The following is a 26,573-nucleotide window of genomic DNA, read 5'->3' on the forward strand; positions in this document are numbered from 1 at the left end:
TTCCATTATCTGTTTCAAATTATAAGCCTGTCCGTTTTTCACATTTATACCTTGGAGACATGTCTCACCTCCCCTAGTAGTGAGAGAGGGGAAATGCAAAACCCTGGATGATTGACATGGACCTATGCACATAGTGGCAGAGCATGTCGCTGAGCAGCAGGAGTCGCTTTCTTCAGCATTATCAGGTATAATGTACAGAGCCGGAATATCAATCCTTACAGAAAGAGGAAGCTTTGGCTTTCTCAGCATGGGTCCATGCTACTTGTTTTGTTTGCTCTTGGTTAGATGCCTTTCTTTCCATCTAAGAGCTTCTTGTTAGAAGTGCCTCAGATTCTTTAAATAGCTCTTCTTCTTTCTCATCAAGATAGGCCACAAAACTGCCATCAGAATTTATTTTTAATAAATGTCCAATCCTGTCAAAGTGTCTTTCTGTTTTGACCCTCAAACATCTTTCCTTTAGCTTCTTTTGAAAGCCTGCTTCCCTCTCTTATGGCATATGTCTGACTATATACACTTCTTATCTATCTTGAACTCAACCAGGTTCTCATCACCAACCAGCTCCTGTGGTTAGAATTAGGGTAAAAGTATCAGTTGCCCTCCTCGTTTCTTCTAATAATGAAATTGTCAACAAAGCAAATAATGAAATTATCAGAAGCATTGTTTTGGGCTTAAATGAGACTTCCAGCAGATGTCTGAATAGTTAAAATCTTATAGCACTACTAAAGGTCACTTTAGTGGCAGTTTTGTGATATGTGTGAGAAATCATCATCTTGCAGTATATTCCTCCCATAGCATTTGTATCTTATCCCTTTTATTTTTGCCCAGATGCTCTTCAACTTGCCCTTACTCTAATTAATAGATTTTTATGCAGATATATTTCTTTTTGACTTAAGGGGAAGTAAACTAGTACTCTAGTTGGTCATTTCTTTTCCCAAAGATACACATTTCTATCTCCTTTACTTACCTCTCATACTTTGATATACAAACAGCTGAAGATATGTGTTCTTTTTAAACTATCAACCTCTGAGAACATTGAATGTTTTTGTCTTTATTTAGTCCTTATTTCAAAGCTATGTTTTTGAAAAGAAAACTATTATTTTCTTTTTTTATGTCATGCCCATTTATCTTAACAATAAATGTTATAGTTTTATCTGGGCACGTTCTCTCCTCATTTTCAGTTCAAATGTTAAAACAAAAGTCAGATTATCAAATTGCCCAGCAAACATGTATATCCCAACCTTCATGGGATATATTTCATTCTTGGCCTGTTTTCTTAAAGCACATCTCAGAAAACTAAAATCCATTTTTTAGTCCTATGTGTATATTCATTAATTGGTTTTACTTCAATAGCCCACACCTAGGGACACCTAATCCCCCTTTCTCTTCTAAAATCCAGTACAATTAAAAATAGTAGTGAAAATATCACCTGTGATTCCAGAGACTCTGGTTTCCTACCTAGAATTACGTAGAAGACAGCTATCATGAGGTTTAATAAATTTTTGCATTCAGTTTGTGACAAGCTAGGCATGCCCTCTAGGAAAGTAGCATAATCGTCTAACTTTCCTGTCAAGCTTAAAGTAAAGAGTTATCTTCTGGAGAAGAATGTAAGAGTTGACCTAGAACAACTGGGAAAAACTCCTATAAATGTGATCAAAGAGTAAGTGTTTGATGCAAAAAAAGTAGTCTGTACTTTAAAATTGTACTCTGCATAGCACACACACTTATAATTTCTTCATTTGTTTCCAAACATAACAACTTTTTCCCCATATTTTCCTGTTTGTTGTTGTTGTTGTTGTTGTTTTGTTTTTAGTTTTGAATTCCAGGTATATTTTCTGGATCTTTTTAGGACACGTCTAATATCACATATTTTATCCCACTGTCCCCATAATTACTTTTGTCCTTAGACCATATGTCTGAAATCATGACTGGAAAAAATAGACTTAGCCACTATCAAGAGACAAGACAAAGGATAGCCACAAACTCATAGACTTAGTGACAATATAATGCTACACACACACATACACACAGAGATAATCAGTTAATATACTCCCAGAGGTATTGAGAGACCATAAATCCTAGTGTCCCTGCCTCCCAAGATTCTTCTCAGACCCATATAATTATTCATGGAAGAAATTACTGAAATTGCCATATCTAAGAAATTAAAATAAATGTTAAATGTCCACAGACACTTGCAGATGGGTTTTTATACACCTACAGCTTTTCCTGATGCTGTGCTAAGCCAGTTAGTTAGTACTACAAGAACAATCCTTAAAATTCTACACATCTTACATCATCCCATTAGAAGTCTCTGAATTGAGATATTTTCAAATTCTCTGCTTTAAAACTGATTTCTTTAATGCAGTATTAAGGTGAAACTCCAGAACGAGACTTTTTTTGTCTTTCTTTATTTTTACTTATTATTCTCTTATGGTAAAATTACAAATGATTTTCTGGAAGACTTTCCTATTTGTTCTTTATTTCCCAGAATTAGGAAATGAAGGCTAGTCCTGGATAATCTATACTTTTTCAATATATTATTTTTCCTAAAATTCTACAGGTAGGTGTGGTTGTTTCTATGCACATTGTATTTTCCTCAACAGTCATTGGGAAAACAAAAACAAAAACTATAAACCTGTATCGCTATCTTATATTGATGTTTTTTCCTCTCTAATTAGAAGAACCAAATCATATTATTTTTAGTTGGAAAAAAACTTAATAAGTGTGTTTCTTGGGTAGGTTGTTTTCATATTAACTCTAATCCTGGGTTCTCTCTCTGTTAATTTACAGGTATCATGACAGAGGAAACCAGTTTTGGGAAAAGTTATGTGCAGCTGAATTTCGAGAGCTCTATGCTCTGGGCAGTGTCTATAATGACCTCTATATTATAGGAGGACAGATGAAAATTAAAAACCAGTATCTTATTACAAACTGTGTTGATAAATACTCTGTAGAACAAGACAATTGGAAAAGAGTGTCTCCTCTCCCACTGCAATTGGCGTGTCATGCTGTAGTGACAGTGAATAATAAGCTTTATGTGATTGGAGGCTGGACTCCTCAGGTCAAGAAATTTCTTATATAACTAATTGGCATGGCTATGCTGAGTCTGGCTGCTGTGTTGAAAAATGTTGCAGTTGTTGAATACTAAGAGTATGACTTACATTTTGGTAAAATACTTAAGTGTTAAACCAGTTTAGGAGAATGAATTTTAAAGTATGTTATTCATAGACATGACTTCATTCGGTATTCATGCTGTCTTCATAATCCTCCCTGTCATGCTAATTATGAGAGATGCTTATGCTGAGAGGTTATCTGTAGGCAGCACCTAAGAAGGAGGCAGAGAAACTGGTTTTCATCCCAGAACTGTCTGGTTAATAGCTATGTGACGTGAAGCAAGTGACTGTAAGTCTTTTCCACATTTAAAATTCTTACTCTAAGAAGGAAACCAGAATAGTCATCCTATGTTGGTATAATCATTTCCATAAAAGTATATTGTGATTTTAAACACTTATGTCTTTGCTGGGCATTAACAGACAGGAAAACCAGAATACTGTTTGTATTGAAGCCCAGAGAAATGATGGCAAGCCAGAATTGAAAAGTCAGTAGAATGTGACTACAGTGTGTTCTTTATTTTCTCTTGGGTGTCCCTCCCAGTGCCTTAGAGCTCTCACAGTAGTATCACTCCGCCTGCCTTTTGTAGGCCAGCCAGTCTTTCTAAAGAAATTAATCTTACTAGCTCCTCGTTCACTCACATGATATAAAGTTAATTTATTTTTGCCTCCATGAATTCTTGTTCCTCCATATTTGCTTCATGATAAAAGTGATGCTTTTGAATTCATCTCATAACCTTGGACTTTGCCATTTATAGCGTATTATACTTGTTTCAAAAACTTAAACTTTGCATTTAATGCATTTAAAATTTTGTACTACATATCAAAAAGAAGTACAGATTTAATCACAGCTAGTAGCTGATACCTGATAAATTATTTGTAATGAAACTTTTTCAGAACTATTCATTACGTAGTTAACTTTGCATGAATAAGCTCCAAAGTCAATTTAGAAGCTTTACTTTTCTTTCACTAAAATAGAGATTAAATACTTACATTAGAAAGAAAATTAAAACAATAAAGGCAATATTTGTTAATTCATTATGTCCTTGAACAGATGGCACATGCATATTTAGTGCATAACAAAAGCTTTTGCTAATCTGTATCTAATACAATACGTTAAATTGCAAGGTAATATGGGGTTGTGATTGCAACCATAGTGATCGTAACTCTTGATGCATTTAAAATAATTAAAATTAATTGCACACGATGTTCATTAGTATGGCAATTATTTCTGTGTTGAACACCTGCAACCGAAACAAAAAACAAAAGACACTTAAAGCATCCTTAGGCTGAAGTCATGAAAGTTCCTTACACTTTGTCGAAAAAAAATTACTTCACCTGAAATTTATGAGTACAAGAAACTATACGTATCTGTGTAAGAATAAAGTCATTCAATTTATACCATCTCTAGTCATTAAATATGTATATATAAATAAAATTAAATTAAATAAATACATAAAATAACTGCAAATAATTTATATTAATCCATATATCTTGAAAATTGAATTCAGATCATTTCTATATAGGTAATAATTATGAGATAAAAAACCTTTAATTACTAGAACACTAAAATTTTTGTAATTTTGTTCCATTTGGATTAGAAAAATATTATAAAGGAAAATGACATATTTAAAATAGTTTCTCACAAATATTATTAAAATACACCACTATAAAGTTTGGCAAAATAAAATTATACTTTAAATACTGTTCATTTTTAAGGATTTGCAGTTGCTTCATTTTTGAAAGTGCTATACTGTCTTACTACTAAGATCACAGATTGTTTGCTGTAACCCAATACTTTAGCCCCTTTATTATGGAATATAAATTTTTCTGATACTGACAGTGTACTTATAACCTTGAATCATGGGATTTGTGTGTTCGTGAGTTCGAGTCACTATAGTTAACTTCTATATCTATGGCCATTTGCTTTGATTAATTGCATTCATGTACTCATAAAGATCTTTCAATGGTATGTTGTTATATTGGCTGTCATATTTCATACAGATGGATCTTCCTGATGAAGAACCTGATCGATTAAGCAACAAACTGTTGCAGTATGACCCCAACCGAGATCAATGGACAGAGCGGGCACCCATGAAGTACTCTAAGTACCGATTCAGTACAGCCGTAGTCAACAGTGAGATTTATGTTTTGGGTAAGAAGCAGATTGCTAAAAGAGTATAACTACTTTTATTTTTTCTCTGCAGTTTGCCTCAGTAAAAATGAAATATTCTCTCTTTTTCTTGTATTCCACTTCAAATGAATACATAACTAGCCAAACATTTTCTTTTGTTTTTTTGCTTTCTAGAGCACAGTTACATAAGATTAAATGAAAGTCCATTGACTTTTTGAAAGCAAATTATTTTTATGGAATTTTCAAGTCCCTTAGAATTCAAGAACGGTAGTGATACATCCTTATATGTACGACCAAATAAAATATTTTGAAATAGGAATAAGCCTTTGGCCACCTTTAGTCAATGAAATGTGGGCTTTTGTAACCTACTGTGATTATCTGTGCCATTAGCGGAGAAAGCTACAATAGGTAAGACAATTCCACAGATCATGCCAATCCTCTTCATTTTGTCTCATCTACCTAATTTCTGTAGAGGTGTTATCAAATAATTTGTATCTGAACGTGTTTTTTTTCTTATTGCTTGAATATGTTTGTTTTTACACTAACCAGTAGGAGTTGGTGAAAGACTTGTTCATTTCCACTAAAGTGGGTAAAAACAATTCTAGAACATCAATATATTTCTCTTATCCTTCGCTCCTCATTTGTTCTTCTTATTAAGTCCTTTGCTTTTCTAAGCACATTCCATTTTCCTATCATCTCCTATCACCTTCCCTCCCTCCCTCCCTCCTTCTTATAAGTATAGGAAAGAACTAGACTGAGATAAAGAAGCTGACTGGACTGGTAAAATAATTATGCCAACTCTTTATTACATCCTATCTGCACAGATGGCTAACTGGCAAAAGAATGGGGAAGAGAATGCATAGCAAAAAGATGACAAAGAAAAAACATGAAATATAGGATGAAAACAAATCAAGCATTTAGTTTTGGTTTTTGTTTGTTCATTTATTTGTTTTTCTAAAGGGAAACTATTATTTCTTGGCTGCCTGCACAGTATGAAGCAAAATAATGTGCTCAAATATTAATAGTTTTATAATTTTAATAATGAAAACATTATACAACATAATTTATGAGTATCTCAGTTGTGAAACTCACTTGTAATTATAATTTACTCCTCTGGATATATGTTACTTTGTTATAACTATATGCTCTGTCATAGGCCTAGAAGAGACAATATCTAAACCAGGAATTATTGCCTAGGATAGCTGTGTAACTCAAGGGGGTGAAGGCTCATCTACTAATTGTATTAAAGTTAGAGGTAGTCAAAAGTGGGATAAAAGAGATGTATCAATTGACTTAAAAAGAGATTTCCCCCAAATGTGGACCACAACTAGGTTAGATGTGAAATAAAAATAATAGTGTCTTTTTTTGGTAAATTATTTGAGGAAAGACACCCTTAGGAACTTAAACTTCATGATATGAACAGATGTCCACTGAATGAGTGAAAGGAGGTAGATTTTAAAGGAAGGACCTGCAAATTTTGGGTATGTGAAATAGAGAAAAGAATGCTCCAAGAAATAATGTAGTGGTGAAGGGTAGGGAAGAACAAATAGGGAGAATGGAATAAGCAGAGGTTTGGAGGTAAGAATAAAAGATGAAAAGAGAGTGAGTAAATGAGCCCACCAGGGACAGATAGTTGTAAGAGACAGAGACTTGTATAGGTAAACTGGGAATCAGGTTAAAAAGGTTTATGGATGAAGAATTAAGAGGATAATGGTAAACAATGAGAAACTACACAACAGCAATATGATTAAAGAATGTGTTAGGAAGATTGGTGAGGTAAGGATATAAAGAACAGATTAAAGATGAAAAGAATTCTAATGACTATAATTCTAATGATTGGCCAAGAAGAGTTTATTTGTTAGTGCGAAAGTTGGCACTTTGATAAATGATCAAGAAGAAAAAGGTTAGAGGGAACTGGAAGTGGAGAGACCAAGTAGAAAAGCTTTTGCAGTAGCTTAGAATATAGTTTCTGGATATTGAGAACTGAGGACCAGATTCATAATCATTCAAATAAATTTTACCATTTTGTAATATTCAATTCAAAAGAGTGAACTTCCCCAACATTTTCTATTTAATTCTGAAATAAATTTATAGGCTTTGAAGTGGAACGAAGTTCAGTTGTTTTAGTCTTTTTTTTTTTTTTTTTTTTTGGTAGTTTTATTTGAGTTGAACTAGCTATGGAAACTAGCAGCTTTGTTTGCCAAAGGGGCTGACATGTTTGAGAGCAGAGGATGGAAAACTTATATTCAAATTAAACAGATTTACTTGTTCATTGTATATATAATTTGACCAATTGGAATTTGGGCAAATGTCATATAGGACCCTAAAACCTTATCAGTTTCAATGATACACAGGTACTTGTTATTTTCTTAGTAAAAGTCCTGTCTATAAGTGCTTCACTGTGGTTGAGGTCATTGCCAGTTAGTATAATAAGCCCTCTCTTTAATATCTGTAATGGATTTAATGCCTTACTACCTCCTAGATAGTCTACAGGCTACCCTTAAAAGAGGAGCCACTGAAATATTCACAATGGAAGAAGTATGATAAAGTGGGCGAAGTACCAGCTTTGGAGTTGAGTAGAGTTGGATTGAGATCTTGGCTCCACCATTTACTACTTGTATGTTCTTGGTCTAGTATACCTTTTTTGACTAATATTAATCAGAATGCCTACCCCTTAGAGTTAAAATTAAATAAAATAATGTATGTAAAATCCCTAAAATAGAAGTGTTCAAATATTGTTATGACCACTGTTTATTGACTCCTTTTACAGACATCTTGCTGAATTCTTTGCTTAAAAAATTTCATTTAATGGTTATAAAAAGTTGACAAAATATTAACTCTCTTCTGTATAGCTGACTAGATACCTGAACTGATCTTCCTACTGAAAATCCTCCCTGCCCCCCCGCTGAAATGTTGAGTAAAACATATGTATAAATCTTCTGAAAAGCTTCTAAAATCTGTTATAGCAGTAAGAATTTCACAAGCCAAAAGCTAAGTGAAAACAGGAGACTTCCAACTATGAATAAGTGAAAAGGTCCACAGCTTGTCCCCTAAAGGCAACTATAAAACCAGATAAATTTGTTAAAAACAACCATTTGAGATCTCTAGAAATCAACCAAGACAAACAATAAATTGAGAAGAGTTTAACTTCTCAGAACTTTTAAATGTGAAATAAATCTTCAGGCACTTTGTGGCATTCTTGCCTGAGACTCCCCTTATTCCCTACCCCAGTTGATTCATCATGGTAGTTCTACCAGGTAGTTAAGCTAACTATGAAAACTAGCAGCTTTGTTTGCCAGAGGGGACTGACATGTTTGGAAGTGGAGGATGGGCAACCCACATTCAAAGTGTCAAATGGAAAAGCCTGCAGCTCTCCTAGCTTGAGATTTAGTCCTGGTTGGGACAGTAGCAGACAAGAAAATTAGCCAGAAATTTAACAGGGATCTTCTAGGGAAGTGTTGGAAATAAGAGTCTTAGAAGGGCTTGATAAATTATTCACACAACCTTGGAGACTAGGGAAGCCACACAAACATACAACCTCCAACAGAGTCCAAGCTCTTCACATGTTCCTGGCTTACTGGAAGGCTGAGCACATGTACAGGAGAGAACTGAAAGGGCCAGGAAGAAAGTAAAAGTCATGGTAGACTTGAAAACTATCTGAACTTTGAATGTACTCTCCAACCCACACACAGACCCACCATGACTAGCCACTAAGCTATGAAGAATAAGAGTAACCCCTAGGATAAAAAGTAAAAATGAGAATTTTAAAAAATGGAGCAAGATAGCAGCCAACCACAGGGGAGGCATATTAAATCCAGTCAGATTATTTAAAAACAAATAGCAACAACAATAAAGGCAGCAGAAAAAGAAAATAAAAACCTTGGGGTGGAAATTAGAATCACAAGTTGCTGCAATATACCATTTTAAACGTCCAGTTAGTTACCAACACAAATTTACAACACAAAGAAAAAGAAACAGGAAAAAGAAAAGGGAAAAGAAACAGGAAAGTGTAACCTATACTTGGGGTGGAGGGGGAGGGCAGAACATTAAATAAAGTTGTCTCTGAGTATGCCCATATGTTGGATTTAGTAGGCATAAACTTTAAAGTAGCTATCAAATATATGTTCTAAGAATGAACAAAAAACAGTTTTAAAGAATTTTTAAAGAATTAAAGGAAAATATGATAGTGATTCCACAATGGTAATAAAGAAATAGAAATTATCTAAAAGAACCAAATGGAAATTCTAAACCTGTATAATAACCCTAATAAAAAATATACTAAATGAGCTCAAAAGCAGATTCGAGATGAGAGAAGAAAGAATCAATGGACTTGGAATAAGTCAATAGAAATTATATAATCTAAAGAAGAAAAATTAGCAGAGCCTCAGAGACATGGAGTAACATCAAGCCTACCAAGATAGATATAATGGGAATCTCAAAAGGAGAAGAAAGTGTCAGGAAAAAGTATTTTTGTTGTTGTTGTTGTTGTTTTTTAAATAAATAATGGTCAAAAGCTTCTTAAACTTGATGGGAAAACATTAATCTACAGATCTAAGAAACTCATCAAACTGCAAATAAAATAAAGTTGGAGATCCTAACCTAAACACATCATAGACAAACTACTGAAAGACAAAAAATTTTTAAAAGCAGCAAAAAAAAAAAAGACATATTGTATAGAGAGGAACAACAATATACTCAAGAGGTGACTTAGCATCAGAAACAATGGAGGCAAGAAGGCCCTGGAATAATATATTCAAAGTGCACCAAGAAAAAAAATTTAATCAAGAATTCTATGTCCATCGAAACTATCCTTTAAAAAAATGAAGGTAAAACAAAACATTCCCAGATAAATTTGTGGCTACCAGACTTACTAGAAATACTAAAGGAATTCTAAAAATATAAAAATTCTTCAAATTAAAAAGAAATGATATCAGACAGTAACTTGAATCCACAGGAAGAAATGAAAAGCACTAGAAATGATAAATATGTAACATACATATTGGAATTTCTAGAGCAACTACTAAGAAAATTTAAATAATTTAAAAATCAAAAGAATTACAATAGTATACTTAAAAATGTTAAACAAATAAACAAAAAAAAAAGTAGTAAAGGAATTAACTGAGAAGCATGGCAAAATGAGAAATGTCCCTGGATCTCTCCGCATGAAATAACAGTAAGCCGAACATCAAAAACTCAGCAAATAACACCTTCCAAAGTTTAGAACCTTGGGAGTCTGGAGGGTAGATTGGGAAGAACAAAGAAACTGCCTCATGGAGCCAGAGCTTCCTGCAGGGGGAGGGGGAAAATTGTGGCCAGTTCCCTCAACAGCCCTGCCTGAGGGATCTGCAAGTTTCATTCAGCGGAGCCCAGGGATTAAGGCAGAAAGTGGAGCGAGAATTAAGTGTAGAGGGGCAACAGCTGTGTCTTAGCAGCCACGGTTGTGAAGCCTGAGGCTGAGACATGGAGACTAGCATCAACCTCCACCCACCAACCCAGAGCACGTCCTCTGTCCACCCCATATCCTCCCAGACCTAGCACCACAGAATCCCAGGGGAATTTGAGCAAACTCTACCGAAACAAAAATTCATTGTCAGTACCACTGACAGGGGCTGGGAGAGAGGGTAGCTATCATGACTTGAATATTTATCAGAAAAAAAGGCATTATTAGTCTCAAAGCAGAGTTCCAAAAGGCTTGAATGCCACCTACTGGAAATAAAAAGGAAAACACCTTATCGACAGTCTAAAGAGAGACCTTTATATCAGTGGTCCCCAACTTTTTGGCACCAGGGACCAGTGTTCCTATGAGAATCTAATGCCCGATGATCTGAGGTGGAGCTGAGATGATGATGCTAGTGCTGGGAAGTAGCTGCAAATACAGATGAAGCTTCACTTACCTGCCCACCACTCACCTCCTGCTGTGTGGCCTGGTTCCTAACAGGCCACAGGACTGGTACCAGTCCACGACCTGGCAGTTAAAGACTCCTGTTCTATGTACTAAATCTTCTTTCTGAAAAGAAAAAAAGCAGAATACACCTCCATTAATGCCCAGACAGAGAAAAAGTCCATCAAACACCATGAACAACTAGGGTGACAAGGCAGCTCAAAAAGAAAAAGAAAAATCTTCAGAAAATAAACCATATAGAAATATGTGGTTTAAATGACAGAGAATTCAGAATTGCAGAAAAAACTTAAAGAGATACAAAATAACTCGAGTCAACAATTCCAGGAACTGAGAAAAAAATTGACCATCAGGATAAGTTTTTTAGCAAGGAGATTGAAACCCTAGAAAAGAACCAAATAGAACTTCTGGAGATGAAGAACACACTAAAAGAGATGAAGAGTGAAATAGCAAGCTTGGGAAATAGAGCTGGCCAAATAGAGGAAAGAATCAGTGATATCAAAGACATAAATCTAGAAATAATTCAGAAGGAAGACGAGACAGATCGAAGAATGAAAAATAATGAAAGAGAAATACAAGAAGTAGCAGACACCATCAGGAAAGGCAACATAAGAATAATGAATATTCTAGAAGAAGAAGAAAAGAAGAAGGGATCAGAGAGCATATTCAGACAAATACTTGATGAGAATTTCCCAAATCTAAGAAATGAGTTGAAGTTTTGAATCCCAGAAGCTGACAGAACACCCAATTATTTCAACCCAAAAAGGCCTTCTTATTAAAAGACACATTATAATTAAAATTATCAAAATATAATATATTAAATATTAATATAATATATTAAAATTATCAAAAATTAATGACAAAGAAATAATTTTTGAGTCAGCTAGGGAAAAGAAGACAGTAACCTATAAAAGAAAACCTATTAGACTATCTTTGGACTTCTCAGCACAAACCTTACAAGCAAGAAAGGATTGGAATCAAATATTAAAACTATTAAATGAAAGGAATTACCAGCCAAGAATACGGTATCCAGCAATGTTCTCCTGTAAACATGAAGGAGAAATAAAGACCTTTAAAAACATACAAAAGTTGAGGTCATTCTCCACTATGAGGCCTGCATTACAGGAAATATTGAAAGGGGCCAGCATACCTGAAACAGAATGACAAAAAGTTACATAACTATGAGTGAAGTGACTAGCAGGCAGATAGAAGCAGAATAGTGCAACCCTTATCAAGAACAGCACATTATAGGCTTTAACGATAAGAAGAGAATTGCTATTGCAAGATAGAAATGAATGTACAGCATGCATAGGGACAATCTGAGACAACAATAACAGAAAAAGGGAGGAATCAAAGATCAAAATTCACAAAGGGGAATGCAGATAAGGCACACACAGGAGAAAATGGACTACTGTATATATATATAACTACTTTTTACATATTCTTAATGGTAACCACACGCCAAAGAGCCAGAACTGAAGTACATAACAAAAAACCAGAGAGGAAAGAAGGACCAGAGGGGAAAATCCATAAAACCCCCAAATTAAAATCACAAACAGAAATGCAAGGACAAGGAAACAGTAGAAACACCGAACTACCAGAAAACCAAAAATAAAATGGCTATAGGAAAGCCTCATATTTCAATAATCATCCTAAATGTAAATGGACTGAACTCACCAATAAAAAGACTCAGAGTTATGGACTGGATCAAAAAGAACCCAACCATATGCTGCCTTCAAGAGACACATCTCAGTTCCAAAGACAAATATAGACTCAAAGTGAAAGGGTGGAAAATGATAATCTAAGCAAATGGCACCCAGAGAAAAGTAGGAGTAGCAGTACTAATATGGAATGTAATATACTTCGAGATAAAAAAGGTAAAGAAAGATACTGAGGGACACTTCATAATGATAAAGGGAATCATGCACCACGAAGACATAACACTTATTAATATCTATGCTCCTGAAATATATAAAGTACTTACTAACAGAACTAAAGGGAGGAACAGACCAAAACACTATCATAGTAGGGGACCTAAATACCCCACTGTCGGTTATGGACAGATCATCCAAACAGAAAATCAATAAGGAAATAACATTCTTAAATGACACATTAGACCAAGTGGACACAACTGACATTTACAGAGCCTTTCATCCCAAAACAGCTGCTTATGCATTCTTCTCTAGTGCACGTGGAAGATTCTCAAGGATTGACCACATACTGGGACACAAAATTGGCTTTAAAAAATATGAGAGGATTGAAATCATACCAACCACATTCTCTGATCATAATGCTTTGAAGCTAGAGACCAACTGTAAAAAAAAAAAAAAGTGGAAAGAACCACAAATACATGGAGATTAAACAACATGCTACTGAAGAATAACTGGATCAGAGAAGAAATAAAAAGAGAGATCAAGATATATATAGAAATGAATGACAATGATAGTATGACATAGCAAACTTTTGTGGCACAGCAAAAGTGATAATAAGAGGAAAGTTAATATCATTACGGGCCTATCTCATAAAACAAGAATGAGCACAAATAAACAACCTAACACTTCATTTTAAAAAAACTAGAAAGATAAGAACAAATGAAACCTAAAATCAGCAGAAGAAAGGAAATAATCAAAATTAGAGCAGAAATAAATTAAATTGAGAACAAAAAGATAATAGAAAAAACATGCAACAAAGAGCTCATTCTTTGAGAAAGTTAATAAAATTGGCAACCCCCTGGTTGCTCCTTTTTTTCAAAAAAGAGAAAGGAGACAAAATTAGGGATGAAAAAGAAGTCACAACAAATACCTCAGAAATACAAAAGATCATATGAGAATATTATGAAAAAATACGTAACACCAAATTTAATAATGTAGAAGAAATGGACAAGTTCTTAGAAAGATACAGCCTTCCTAGACTGAATCAAGAGGAACTGGAAAATCTAAATAGACTGATCAGCAGTGTGGAAATTAAAACAATCATTAAAAACCTACCAAAAAGTAAAGTCCGGGACCAGATGGCTTCATCAGTGAATTTTATCAAACGTTCAAAGAAAATTTAATGCCTGTTTTTCTCAAATCTTCCAAAAATCAAAGAAGCAGCAATACTTTTTAACTCATTGTTTGAGACCAATATTACCTGATACCAAAACCTGGTAAAGATAACACAAAAAAAGAAAACTACAGAACGATATCTCTCATGAACACAGGTGCAAATTCCTAAATAAGATACTAGCAAACTGAATACAGCAACACATTAAAAAGATTATACACCCTGACCAAGTTGGCCTCATCCCAGGATCATAGGGATGGTTCAACATATGCAAATCGATTAACCTGATACACCATGTAAACAAATTAAAAAATAAGAATTATATGATCATATCAATAGATGCAGAAAAAGCCTTTGACAAGATACAGCATCCATTTATGATCAAAACACTTAACAAAATTCATATAAGAAGGAAAGAATCTTAATATAATAAGGCCATATATGACAAACCCTTAGCTAACATTATACTTAATGGTGAAAACTAACGACCTTCCCTCTAAGATCAGGAACAAGGCAAGGCTGTCCACTATCACCACTCTTATTGAATATAACATTGGAGGTCTTTAGCAAGTGCAATCAGGCAAGAGAAAGATATAAAAGGCATCCAAATAGGAAACAAAGAAGTCAAACTGTCACTGTTTGTGGATGACATGATTCTCTATATAGAAAACCCTAAAGACTCCACAAGAACACTACTGGAAACAATAAGCATATACAGTAAGGTTTCTGGATACGAAATCGATGTTCAAAAATCCATAGCATTCCTATACTCTAGCAATGAATTGTCAGAAAAAGAAATGAAAAAAACGATTTCTTTTGCAATTGCAACAAAAAGAATAAAATATCTAAGAATAAACCTAACGAAACATGTGAAAGACCTATATAATGAAAACTATAAGACCCTATTGAAAAAAAATGAAAGAAGACACAAAGAAATGAAAAGATATTCTGTGTCCTTGGACTGGAAGAATCAACATAGTTAAAATGATTTTATTACCTAAAGCATTATACAGATTTAATGCAATCTCCATCAAAATCCCATTGGCACTTTTTAAAGAAATAGAACAAAAAAATCATCAGATTTGTATGGAAGCACCAAAGACCCTAAATCACCAAAACCATCCTGAAAATAAAAAGAACAAGGCTGGAGGTATCACTCTGCCTGACTTCAGATTATACTACAAAGCAAAAATAATCAAAACTGCAGGGTATTGGCAGTAAAAACAGACAAACAGACCAGTGGAACAGAATTGCAAATCCAGAAGTAAACCACCATTTATATGGGCAAATAATTTTTGACAAAAAAGCCAAAAACATAAAATGGAGAAAGGAAAACCTCTTCAATAAATGGAGCTGGGAAAACTGGAAAGCTACCTACAAAAGAATGAACTAGACTGTTGTCTATCAACACACACCAAAATTAACTCAAAATAGATTAAGAACCTGAATGTAAGACCTGAAACAATACATTGCATAGAAAAAAACATAGATACTAAACTCATGGACCTTGGACTTAAAGAGGAATTTATGAATTTGACCTCAAAGACGAGAGAAGTAAAAGCAAAAATAAATGAATGGGACTACATCAAACTAAAAATCTTCTGCACAGCAAAAGAAATCATCAACAAGGCAAAGAGACCACCATCCGAATGGGAGAATATATTTGCAAACGATGCCTCTGATAATGGCCTACTATCTAAAATATACAAAGAACTCATACAACTCAATATCGAAAAAAAATCTAATTTAAAAAATGGGCAGAGGATCTAAATACACACCTTCCAAGGAGACATACCAATGGACAAGAAGTATATGTAAGGATGTTCAACTTCACTAGCTATTAGGGAAATGCAAATCAAAACCACAATGTGATACCATCTCATACCTATTAGAATGGCTTTTATCAACAGGATAAGTAATAACACACATTGAAGATGATATGAAGAATAAGGAACCCTCATATATTGCGGTAGGACTGCAGAATGTTACAACCACTATGGAAGACAGTATGGAGGTTTCTGAAAAAACTAAGAATTGATCTACCGTATGATCCAGCAATCTCTCTACTGGGTATTTACCCTAAACACTTAAAAACATTTATCCAAAAAGATATATGCAAATCGATGTTCACAACAACATTATTCATGGTGGCCAGGACATGGAAGCAACTGACGTGTCCTACAGTAGATGATTGAATAAATAAGATGTGGTACATATATACAATGGAATATTACTCAGCTATCAGAAGAGATGAAATATTGCCATTTGCAACAATATGGATGGGTTTTGAGATAATCATGCTAAGTGAAATAAGCCAGACAGGAAAAGTTGAAAACCACTTTATATCACTTATATGTGGGATATAAATCTAAAAACAACAAACAAATATGACAAACAAACAGAGACTCATGGATATTGACAGAGGACTAGTGATTACCAGAAGGAAGTGGGGGGATAAATGGGGTATAAAGGATCGAATATGTGGTGACAGAAAGAAATCCAACTATGGCCAGTGAACACATAATGCAATATATATATATATATATATATATATATATATGACTTACTGTTCAATTATACACTTGAAATTTATTAGATTTTGTTAATCAGTGTCACCATAATAAAAGTAATAATTATTATTTCTAAAAAAGGCAGTAAAGGAAAAATAGAGGAACAAAGAAGATATGAGACATAGAAAACAAATACCAAGATAGCAGATCTAAATCCAACCATATAAGAAAAATCACATTAAATAGTAATGGACCAAACACTTCTGTCTAAAGGCAGAGATTTTCAGACCGAATAAAAAAAAAATAAGAGCAAGTATAAGCTGTCTGTAAGATACGCACTTTATCTTCAAATACACAAATAGGTGGTAAGTTTTACTATCATTTAATAAAAAAAAGACATGCTATGAAAGCAGTAACTTTAAGAGAGTTGAAGGTGCTGTATCATCATCAGACAAAATAGACTTTAAGACAAGTACTATTACTACAGACAAAGAGAAATTCCATAATAATAAAGTGGTTAATACATCAGGAATATGTATCATTTATAAGTGTATCACACCCAACAACAGAGCCCTAAAATATGAGACAAAAACTGAAATGAGAACTAGAAAATCACCATTGGAGATTTCTATCCCTGTATCACTGATTAAAGAACAACCAGACAGAAAATCAGCAAAGTTAAAGACAGCACCATCAACCATCACATATATAACAACAGCAAAATACATTCTTTTCAAGTGCACTTGGAACATCCTCCAGGCTAAATCATATGGCAGGCTATAAAATAATAGATTTTTTTTTAATTGAAATTATTATATATATGTTTTACAAACGCTTTATTTTTGAGACATAATTCTTTTTGTATAATTTGTTTCACATTTTTTTTTTCAGAAGAAAAAAGGGAAAGAACAAAATCTCAGTTTAAGTACCTTATTCAAACTTACTTATGAAGTGGCATAGCAGTAATCAGAACCAGTCATCTGACAACAAAGCCTTTTTACCACTATGTTATTCCTTCCTTACAGCAAGTGTTACTGATTTTTATCCTGTCATTTCTCTAACACTGTTTCATTAGCCATCCTAAGTTGTTAACAAAGGCCCTTAGGGAAACACCTAGTTCTGTCTTTACTTTGAGTCATCAGAGAGTGGGGAGCAGTAACCCCACTAAGTTATATATTGGGTGGTGCTGGCCCTAAACTATCTCTACCTTCAAGATTTGGGCTTCAAGGTTTCAATACTTCCTTATCTCTGGCCAAAGATCATAAACTAGATCCTCTCCATGGGGGCTGGTTTGGGGAAACTGGTTCACCACTATGTAAGCATATAAATTCCGTGAATTTTTTTCCACAACTGGAAGAGTGATATGAAGCACAAACTTATATACTCCAGCCAAGGTCATGACATCTCATCTGGAAGTCCTGAATTAATAGAATCTGTAGAGCTTTGTCAATTGAGAAACAGAATGGATGAAAATTTGAAGTTAAAGTTCTAATTGTGTCTTGAAGAAATTCTCACTCTCATACAAATATCAAATTATCCTGTTGTACATCTGAAACTAACGTTATATATCAATATACCTAAATAAAAAATAAATTTAAAAATGTTTAAAATAAACTTTAAAATAATTTTAAAATTCTCACTCTTTAGAGACTGAAGCAAGTGAAGTCTATGCTTCTTTATATTACCTGCATTTTTATCACTACACTTTATGTAAGCCGCTTGATGGAGAGTTAGAGAAAGAAAAGGAATTGAAAATCATATTAGCTAAATTTGCCTTCTGACAATATAATAGCTTTTATAAATAAATAGTTTGCCAGGGCAATAGCTAAATTATGTCTTGGATGAAATGTTGATTTTTATTATCTGTGTTTCTTTGTTCCTTCTTAGCATAAGAATTTAAGAATTGGCTTTATAGTTTGATCATTGGGTTTAGATAAGTGATTTAGTAATGTGATTTCTGCTACTTTTGTAGTTTTTAAATTTGTTCATTTGTAGTTTTTAAATTTGTTCATGAACTCAACATAATAACACTTGAAACATGCATAAAAATTAAAATTACAAACCCTTTACCAGATGTATGGGTTGCAAATATTTTGTCCCATTCCATAGGTTGGCTTTCACTCTTAATTCCTTGCTGTGCAGAAGCTTTTAGTTTGATGTCGTCTCATTTGCTTATTTTTTTATTTTGTTGCCTGTGCTTTTGGTGTCACAGCCCTGAAATCATTGCCAAGAACAATGTCATGAGGCCTCTCTCCTAAATGTTCTTCTAGGAGTTCTACAGTTTCAGGTCTTATATTTAACTCTTTATCCATTTGGGGTTGATTTTTGTGTATTGTGTAAAATAAGGATCAATTTTATTTTTCTGCCTGTGAGTACGCATTGGTGAAAATGTGGAGAAATTAGAACCTTTGCATGCTATTAATGGGAATGCAAACTTAGAAATATCAATATGATCTACTAATCCCACTTCTGGGTATTTATACAAAAATTTGGAATTAGGGTCTCGAAGAAATATTAGCACTCCCATGTTCATTGCAGCACTATTCACAATAGCCAAGATGAGGAAATAACCTAAGTGTCCATCAGTAGATGAATGGATAAAGAAAATGTGCATATACATACAATGCAATACTATTCCGCCTTAAAAAAGAAGGAAATTCTGTAATATGCAAGAACATGAATGAAACTTGAGGATATTATTCTAAGCGAAATAAGTCGGTCACAGAAATACAAACACTGCATAATTCCACTTAACCAAGGTATCTAAAATTGTCAAATTTTCAGAATCAAAAAGTGGAATGGTGGTTGTCAGGGCTGGGGGAAGGTGAAAATGGGGAGTTACTAATCAAAAGGGCATAAGGTTTCAGTTAAGCAAGATGAATAAGATACAGAGAGCTACTGTGCAACATTGTTTCTACAATATTGTAGAATATTGTAGAATATTCTACAATATTGTAGAAACAATGTTGCATTGAACATTTAAAGTTTCTACAATATTGTAGAAACAATGTTGTATTGAACATTTAAAATTTTGTTGAGGATAAATCTCATGTTAGGTGTTTTACCACAATAAAATAAAATTTTTAAAAATTAAAATTACAAAATATACCATTGAGTTAAGAAAAATGTAAAGGGATAGGAAGAAATACACATACTGGGGGGAAAATATGATATGGAGGTTCAAAATAATTACAGTGAGAGAAATAGGAAGAAGGAGATAGCACAGGCCCTTGGCTAATAGGGAAGAAGAAACATCAAGAGACTTATAAATGAAAACAGTTCTTAGGAGCTAGGTGACTGAAAACAAGCAAAGTTTGGACTCTCAGAATTGAGGAGAGAAATAATTCAATAGAAAGTAAACATTTTTAAATAACAGGCAAAATTCAATTGAGTAACATTGATGTCAGATAGATTAATAATATCCATAGAAGAGACAATTCAATTTTTTTTATCATACTACAGTTTGAGTCAGCAAATCTTTTAGGAGCATAGGATATGTCAGACCCCAGGCTGGGTGCTGAGGACTCGGAGATGAAAGATACACTCTATGCTCAGAAGGAACTCATGACTAGGACAAGATATAGACAGATCAAGTGTGTATATAGTTAAGTGCACATCTATGGGGACATAGTGGAGGGTCAACTAACTCACCCTACAGGTAGGAATTAGTCAAATGAAGAAAAAGGAGAAAGATTGTACAATATAAGTCAAAGCATGGTAGAGAAAAATCAGGTTGAGCTGCTTTAATATTTTCATGAGTGAACATTAATCTGTTTCTCAATTAAATATCAATTATTGATTACTGTTAAAGGATAAGACCATCACTCAACACCTGAAATCAAAAAACTTAAGTGCAGAAGTGGTTAGCTGGTCAGAGATATTCTTATTGAGCAAAGTTAACTGGTAATCTTATGTAGGATTGTGAGCAAGAGTTTGTTTTGGATTAGTGTTGTTACAAAGGTGAGAGTGGGTTGCTGTCAAACTTAGAAGTGTAGTTTGTGTTCATTATAGAGGCAGGAGTGGGTCAGCTTTCACAGGGAGTCAGTGAAGTGAGATAGCTACTGACTTGGCTTCCTTTCAGAGTGCGATGGGTTCCAGAAGCATGTTTGCTGAAGCAATGTGTCATTGATTAATCAGTTTGAAAACCAGTTCTGATGTTGACTTGTTACCATGGCTATAGAACGATTAGTCTTTTCTTAGGAGTGTTAAACTTTTATGTATTCTCACTATCCTCTTTTAGTCTTCTATCAACCAAAGTATCAGGAGAGACCATCAGGGGTTATCCAGATGTTCTCCAATAGTTTGGGAGAGCCAAATTTTATAGTTATCGATTGTTGATTCTTCTTGAAACAAGATTTTATTCGTGGGTCTGATTTTCAGTTTGTTTGTTGATCAGCATGAGCCCTTCCTGTTTTTGTCTTTAAATCGTTTGTTAGAACCTTTGTTAGGACAGTGGTTATATAGATTTAAGACTCTGGATAAACAAATCAAACTATACAAAGTATTACAAGAAGGGATTGGAGGTCATAATCTCAATTTTTCCAGGTCTGACCTTGGAAATAAGTTTCAACAATTCCCTGAGTCTTCCTTAATAGTCAGTTTATCTTTTCATTTTGCATAAATAGAAATTGTTCTACATCATCTGTGGTGTTAATCTAGGTATAAAATGAAGTGTTAGCAATGGCACACTCTCTCTGGTTAGCAATAGAAAAATTCAAGGCTATGGTAATTTCCGTAAGTTTTTAGGAAAAGGAATTTTAACTGGTTGGTTTACTATTTTTCATATCAGCCAAAGTAAGGGACAAATTTTTGAGGATCATCTGAGTTGAACAACACCTATGGATGGGATTGTTATCCTCAGGAATCTGTTCCACCAGTGTTCATTTATACTGTTCAGGAAAGGTTTTATCCCTTCAAACCCTTTATATGAAGACATAGCCCCTTGAGGATATTAGGGAGTCATATACTTGAGTGGTTTAACTAATAGACTGATAGAATAATTGGCCCTGTTCCTGGATTGGCATCAAAGAACCTGATTCACATAAAGAACCTGAATCCAAGAGCTGCATTAGAGGTATGATCAGCCATACTGGAGCCATAAATATATTGTCTTTAGGGCTCATGATAAAGTCACTATTATATTCCAAGAAAATTTTTATTCCCCTCTCTCAATGAAAGAATATTTTTTAAAAAATTTGGTATTGTATCATTATTGGTAATGTTAGTATAATATAGTTTTATACCATACTTCAAATTAGCTGCACAAGCAATAGTTTGGGAGAGCCAAATTTTATAGTTAGGATGGTCTTCGTTCTTTAATAAGCCAGTAAAGAGAAAAAAAATGATAAAAAAGATAAAGAATAAAAGTATATAAAGAAGGGTGTGACAATGGTTTCAGCAGAATTTAGGCAGTAGTCTCATTAGTCCAAGGATTTTCTATGGACCAAGTGCTTCTGAGAATTATCTGGAGAACCTCAGTTTAAGGTCCCTAATGGGTGTGTGTCCAATCCATAAGATCCCTAATGGGTGTGTGTCCAATTGTTTACCTTCTAAAGCACTTTGAAAATGTTCGGCCCATGTTAAAGATCTTCTAAATCAATAGCTTTCCATTCCAATTAATTTTTTTCTGACACTTTTCTTTCAGGTTTAAATTCATTTACAAAAACAGAGGACAAGGCTTATTTTACCTTAGCTATTGGGTGCACCCCAGAAAATTGTCTGAAAGTTTCCTACAGTCTATTTTTAACTCGACACTTGATTCTCTTTTATTGTATTTACAATTTGAATCTTTGTGTAACTATTCCTTATCGAGCACTATTTAGATAATTACATGGACAAGGCCCTTGTCTACAAAAAGTTTATCATCTTACTTAACATGTTGTTAAATAAGTGGATAATCTGCCTTGACAGACTGAATTCTGAGTAGTGCAAAAACTGTTTTCCTGGCATTAGAAAAGAAAAGCTTCTATACAGTTACGTTGTCCAAGTAATTTATGCCAGCACCTTTAAGGGCCCAAGTCTGATAGCATTTTCACCAGGAAAAAAATATTTTAAGTTATGATACTCTTCTCTGCCTCATGAAAAACTTCTTTTAAGGAAAGTGATAATTGTCAAGAACTACTAAATGCTAGATGCTATACATGTATTACCCCAAGTCTTATCCTATAAAAGTAAGTTCTTCATTTATTTTTATCACTCAAATAGTGTGATTAAATCCAGGATTCAAACCTCAAATCTGTCCTATTTCAAAGTTAAGATAACTTAAAAATAATCATTGCAAGCATCAAAAATTGTGTTCTTCTGTATGTGAGTGCTATGCAATGACTGTTGAATTATGTAGGACTATTTGCTGCCTAAGTTAGATGGCCACTAGCTGCTGGATTTTGATGGTTCTTCCTTTCCTTCCCACTGCTCAGTTACCATTTCTTCACTTCTCATTGTTGTCACCATATTGTACATGCAGACAATTGTACATCCATAGAGATTATACACACAATTAGGCCATTAGGCCTCCTATCTTTAACAAAGTCTCATTTTTTTTCAGAATAAAATTCAAGGTCTCTATCACAGCACTGCCGCTCACGTTTTTAAATTTTGTTCAGGGTTTACATTTGTGTTCTGGGCAGTGGCTTGAAGTCTCGCTTCTTGTCAAATGAGGGGTTACTATATTAGGATAACAGAGTCCCAAGGACCTGAAAGCTTAAGCATCTAACTACCATGGGAAGAAATTTAGGCATGAGGGATAATCTGGATCATCTGATTAATGGCCCTTGCCTTTACTTTATTATACGTTTATAAATCTTCTGAGTTAATGCCATCCGTACAAAGATTCCCAAAGCATCTTCTTTACCTCAAGTAAGTCGTGTGAAGAAAAAGTCCTTCTGCAAACAAATCCTAAATCTACATCTTTTTAACGCCATGTCATTTTGAGCAAGTTGCTTAACTTCTCTGAGTCTGTTTTCTTCATTTATAAAATGAGCTTGATAATAATAATAATGACATTACCATCTCATGCAGTTGTGAAGTTTAAGAGAGTTCTATGTCAAACAATGAATATTGTGTCTGGCATGTAAGTAAGTGCTCAATAAATATTGTTATTATTACTTATAAGTACCAAGGGGCCCAATTATGCTTTAGTGCCCTAATAATGCTTGGCCCAATTCTTTCCTTAACTTAGTACCCTGGAGTATTCCAGCTTCCCCTCTTACAGATCTTTGTAGTGGCCACATGGCCCAACTGAAGAACCACCCTTGTGCTGGGGTCAGTTTGCCCTCCCACATTTGGGGTCAGAGGACTGTTCTTTCTACTTTTTTAATTGCCTCCCATTGTAAATACACATCAACGACATACTGCACATTCACACAGCCTGATTTTCTGTATAAAATAGGTATGCATTTTCATATGAGGAACTCTAAAAATATTGTCTAAAATGTATTCTTCCCATAGGAACAAAACATTAAAATATTAAAGTACTGGACATTGTGGCTAACTCTGACCCTAGAGGTTTAATATGAATTGTACAGATTTTAGAATATTGGCCTCAATTAAAATCTGTGGTAAATTTTTGTGGAAATGTTTGTCCAAAAAATGTGTTGTCATATTCCATGAAGAATTTGAATTTAGATAAAAACGGCTTCTGGAGTTATGGCAGACAAGCCAAGAGGCTTATTAGTCAGATATTGGACAGTTTTCCTGGAAATCTATAAATTGCCTTCTTCACATAAAAATACAGAAAAAGACATGGCTAGATTGTAAGTGACTCCATTGTTCGTGCACTTATTCATGTGTATTTTATCAGCGTTACAGCATCATAATTGGTTCTTCCATTGACTAACTTCCTGGAAAGCTTAAAATAGTCTGCGTAAGCCGTATGGGTAAATGGTACCCTTATTGAAAACTCAAGTATTTAAAACTGGCTGATTTTCATTCTGGCTTTTTTTCTGAGGAATTTCTTGGGAACATTACCATTTTTGTTGAGAAGTGCAGAAAGTAGTGGTGCTGTGTACTTAATGACAGAACCAATTGAAATCTGGGAAGAGATCAAATGGAATGGTGCTGTTTAAGGCTGTGCATTTCAACATATTTTTTAAAAATCTTTTGTCATTATTTTGTATTTGAAAGAGATAGGTAAACTACTTTAATCTAGAATATATCCTAATCTTCTAAAAAATGTTTTTTAAAAAGGCAGTCCAAAAATTTTAGGTTAATATATCTTATTGCTATGAGCAAGTGTTAACTCCTTATTTGCAAAGTTTTATATCCTATTTTCACAAATAATAAAGTAGGAAATGAATTAAATGCAGACTGCTATTTGTAAGATTTCGAGAAAGAACCGTCTGGATACGACCTCTTAAAACCTAGTTGTTAGCTCTTGTTGAGTGTCTATATTATAAAATACTCATTTAAATATGGTACAAGGGATTTTCTCTTTGAAAAAAGTTTTTGTGAGATAAATTAACAAGCATTTTAGATCTCATACTATTAGTTATTTTTTAAATAAATTATGCTTGCTTCTGCAATGACATGTATATTCACAAATATACTTTGGATTTCCATCAAGTATTTCACAAACTAGCCCCAGCCTGCTTTTGTAGCCTGATCTCCTCCAAGCCACTTCCCTCCCAACACCATAAAACCTAAATTCCAGCCCCAATAACTAAGGGCCACTTTTTGAACACACCTCCCTCCTCTTGTGCCTTTGTTTCCTCTCTTCCCTCTGCTTTTAATACTTCATCCTCTGTTAAGCTAACTCCTACACATCTTTCAAGGTCTAGCAAAAATGCCATCTCTTCTTGGTGGTTCGTATGAGCTCTCATCAGAATTAATAGCATTGGTTCTCTGCAGCATGCCACTCTACCTCTTGTCATTGCCCTTGTCACTCTACATTCGGACTGTCTTGGGGAAGAGACCTGGCCTTATTCATGTCTGTGTCTCTCCTAAAAGCCATCCTAGGGTTTGGATTATGTAATAAGTGCTTAGTAAATATCTGTTTATTGATTTGACTTTTCTCATCTCTGTAGTCTGTCTTATTCTTCTGTCATGTAAAAAGCCACAAAAATAATTCGAGTTACAGATCTTATGGAGAGTTTTTTAAGTAAGGACTTTTCATTTCCCTGTCTGATGAGTCTACAAATAACAAGTCTTCCCACACAGCTAATGTCCCAAAGTATCAGCATTGTTTTCTCCAGACCACTCTGTGCCTCACTGGCTTACTTAATCAGCAGCACTGTGCAAGTTTAACTCTCAACTGGAATGTCATTGAGCATGATGAAGGAAAAGTTACACAGAAGGTTCCAGTTACTGTAGTAAATATATTACAAAGATTACTTTAGAGGAGAATTATTTTATATGATGACAGGATGAAGTTTCATTGTGGTAAGATTTTGCCTTTTTCTTTCCTTTGATAAAATTCTAAGAAAAAAAGTGTTTCTCAAATTACCGAGATCATTTATTAAAATGGCAGATTCTTGGCCATTACCCTTGGCAAATTCTGAGTTGTAGTTCTGAAAGTGAGGCCTAGGAATCTGAATTGTAGGAAGCATTCAGGTGGTTTCCATGTGAATAATCATAGCACCACATGTAGAGAAATATAGATATTGTGAGGAAAGTGAAAAGGTAATATTATGTTAATGGAGGTATCATATGCTCAAAATATGTTACTTCATCCAGGCCTTGGGTTGGCTTTTAGAAAAGACACAGAGAGGAATGGAACTATGTCTCTCCCCCAGGACAGCATTGTGTATTCGAGTATTCTAGGAAGATGGGAATGGTTATTTGATCAAAGTATCCTGACATTTCTAAATTATCAGAGCAAATTGTCCAGTATGTTCTGATCTAATTTCAGGAGTGTTCTGGGCTTAAATATACATTTTAAATGC

At 34.2% G+C, this 26,573-nt stretch overlaps 1 protein-coding gene across 3 annotated transcripts in view; it reads left to right on the forward strand.

Moving 5' to 3' along the window:
* KBTBD12 (kelch repeat and BTB domain containing 12) overlaps nucleotides 1–26,573 on the forward strand; it is a 71,021-nt gene that overhangs the window by 10,712 nt on the left and 33,736 nt on the right. For 2 of the 3 annotated variants that reach the window (XM_039843618.1, XM_039843620.1), the window contains exons 4-5: nucleotides 2,788–3,058; nucleotides 5,112–5,262. In XM_039843618.1, the coding sequence (XP_039699552.1) occupies nucleotides 2,788–3,058; nucleotides 5,112–5,262 (422 nt within the window). Of the gene's footprint in view, nucleotides 1–2,787; nucleotides 3,059–5,111; nucleotides 5,263–6,065; nucleotides 8,182–26,573 lie in introns of those variants that run through there. The other variant, XM_039843621.1, reaches the window with a different exon arrangement.

Source organism: Pteropus medius, unplaced genomic scaffold (genome assembly GCF_902729225.1).
Source record: "Pteropus medius unplaced genomic scaffold, Ma_sr-lr_union100, whole genome shotgun sequence".
Lineage (NCBI taxonomy): Eukaryota > Metazoa > Chordata > Mammalia > Chiroptera > Pteropodidae > Pteropus > Pteropus medius.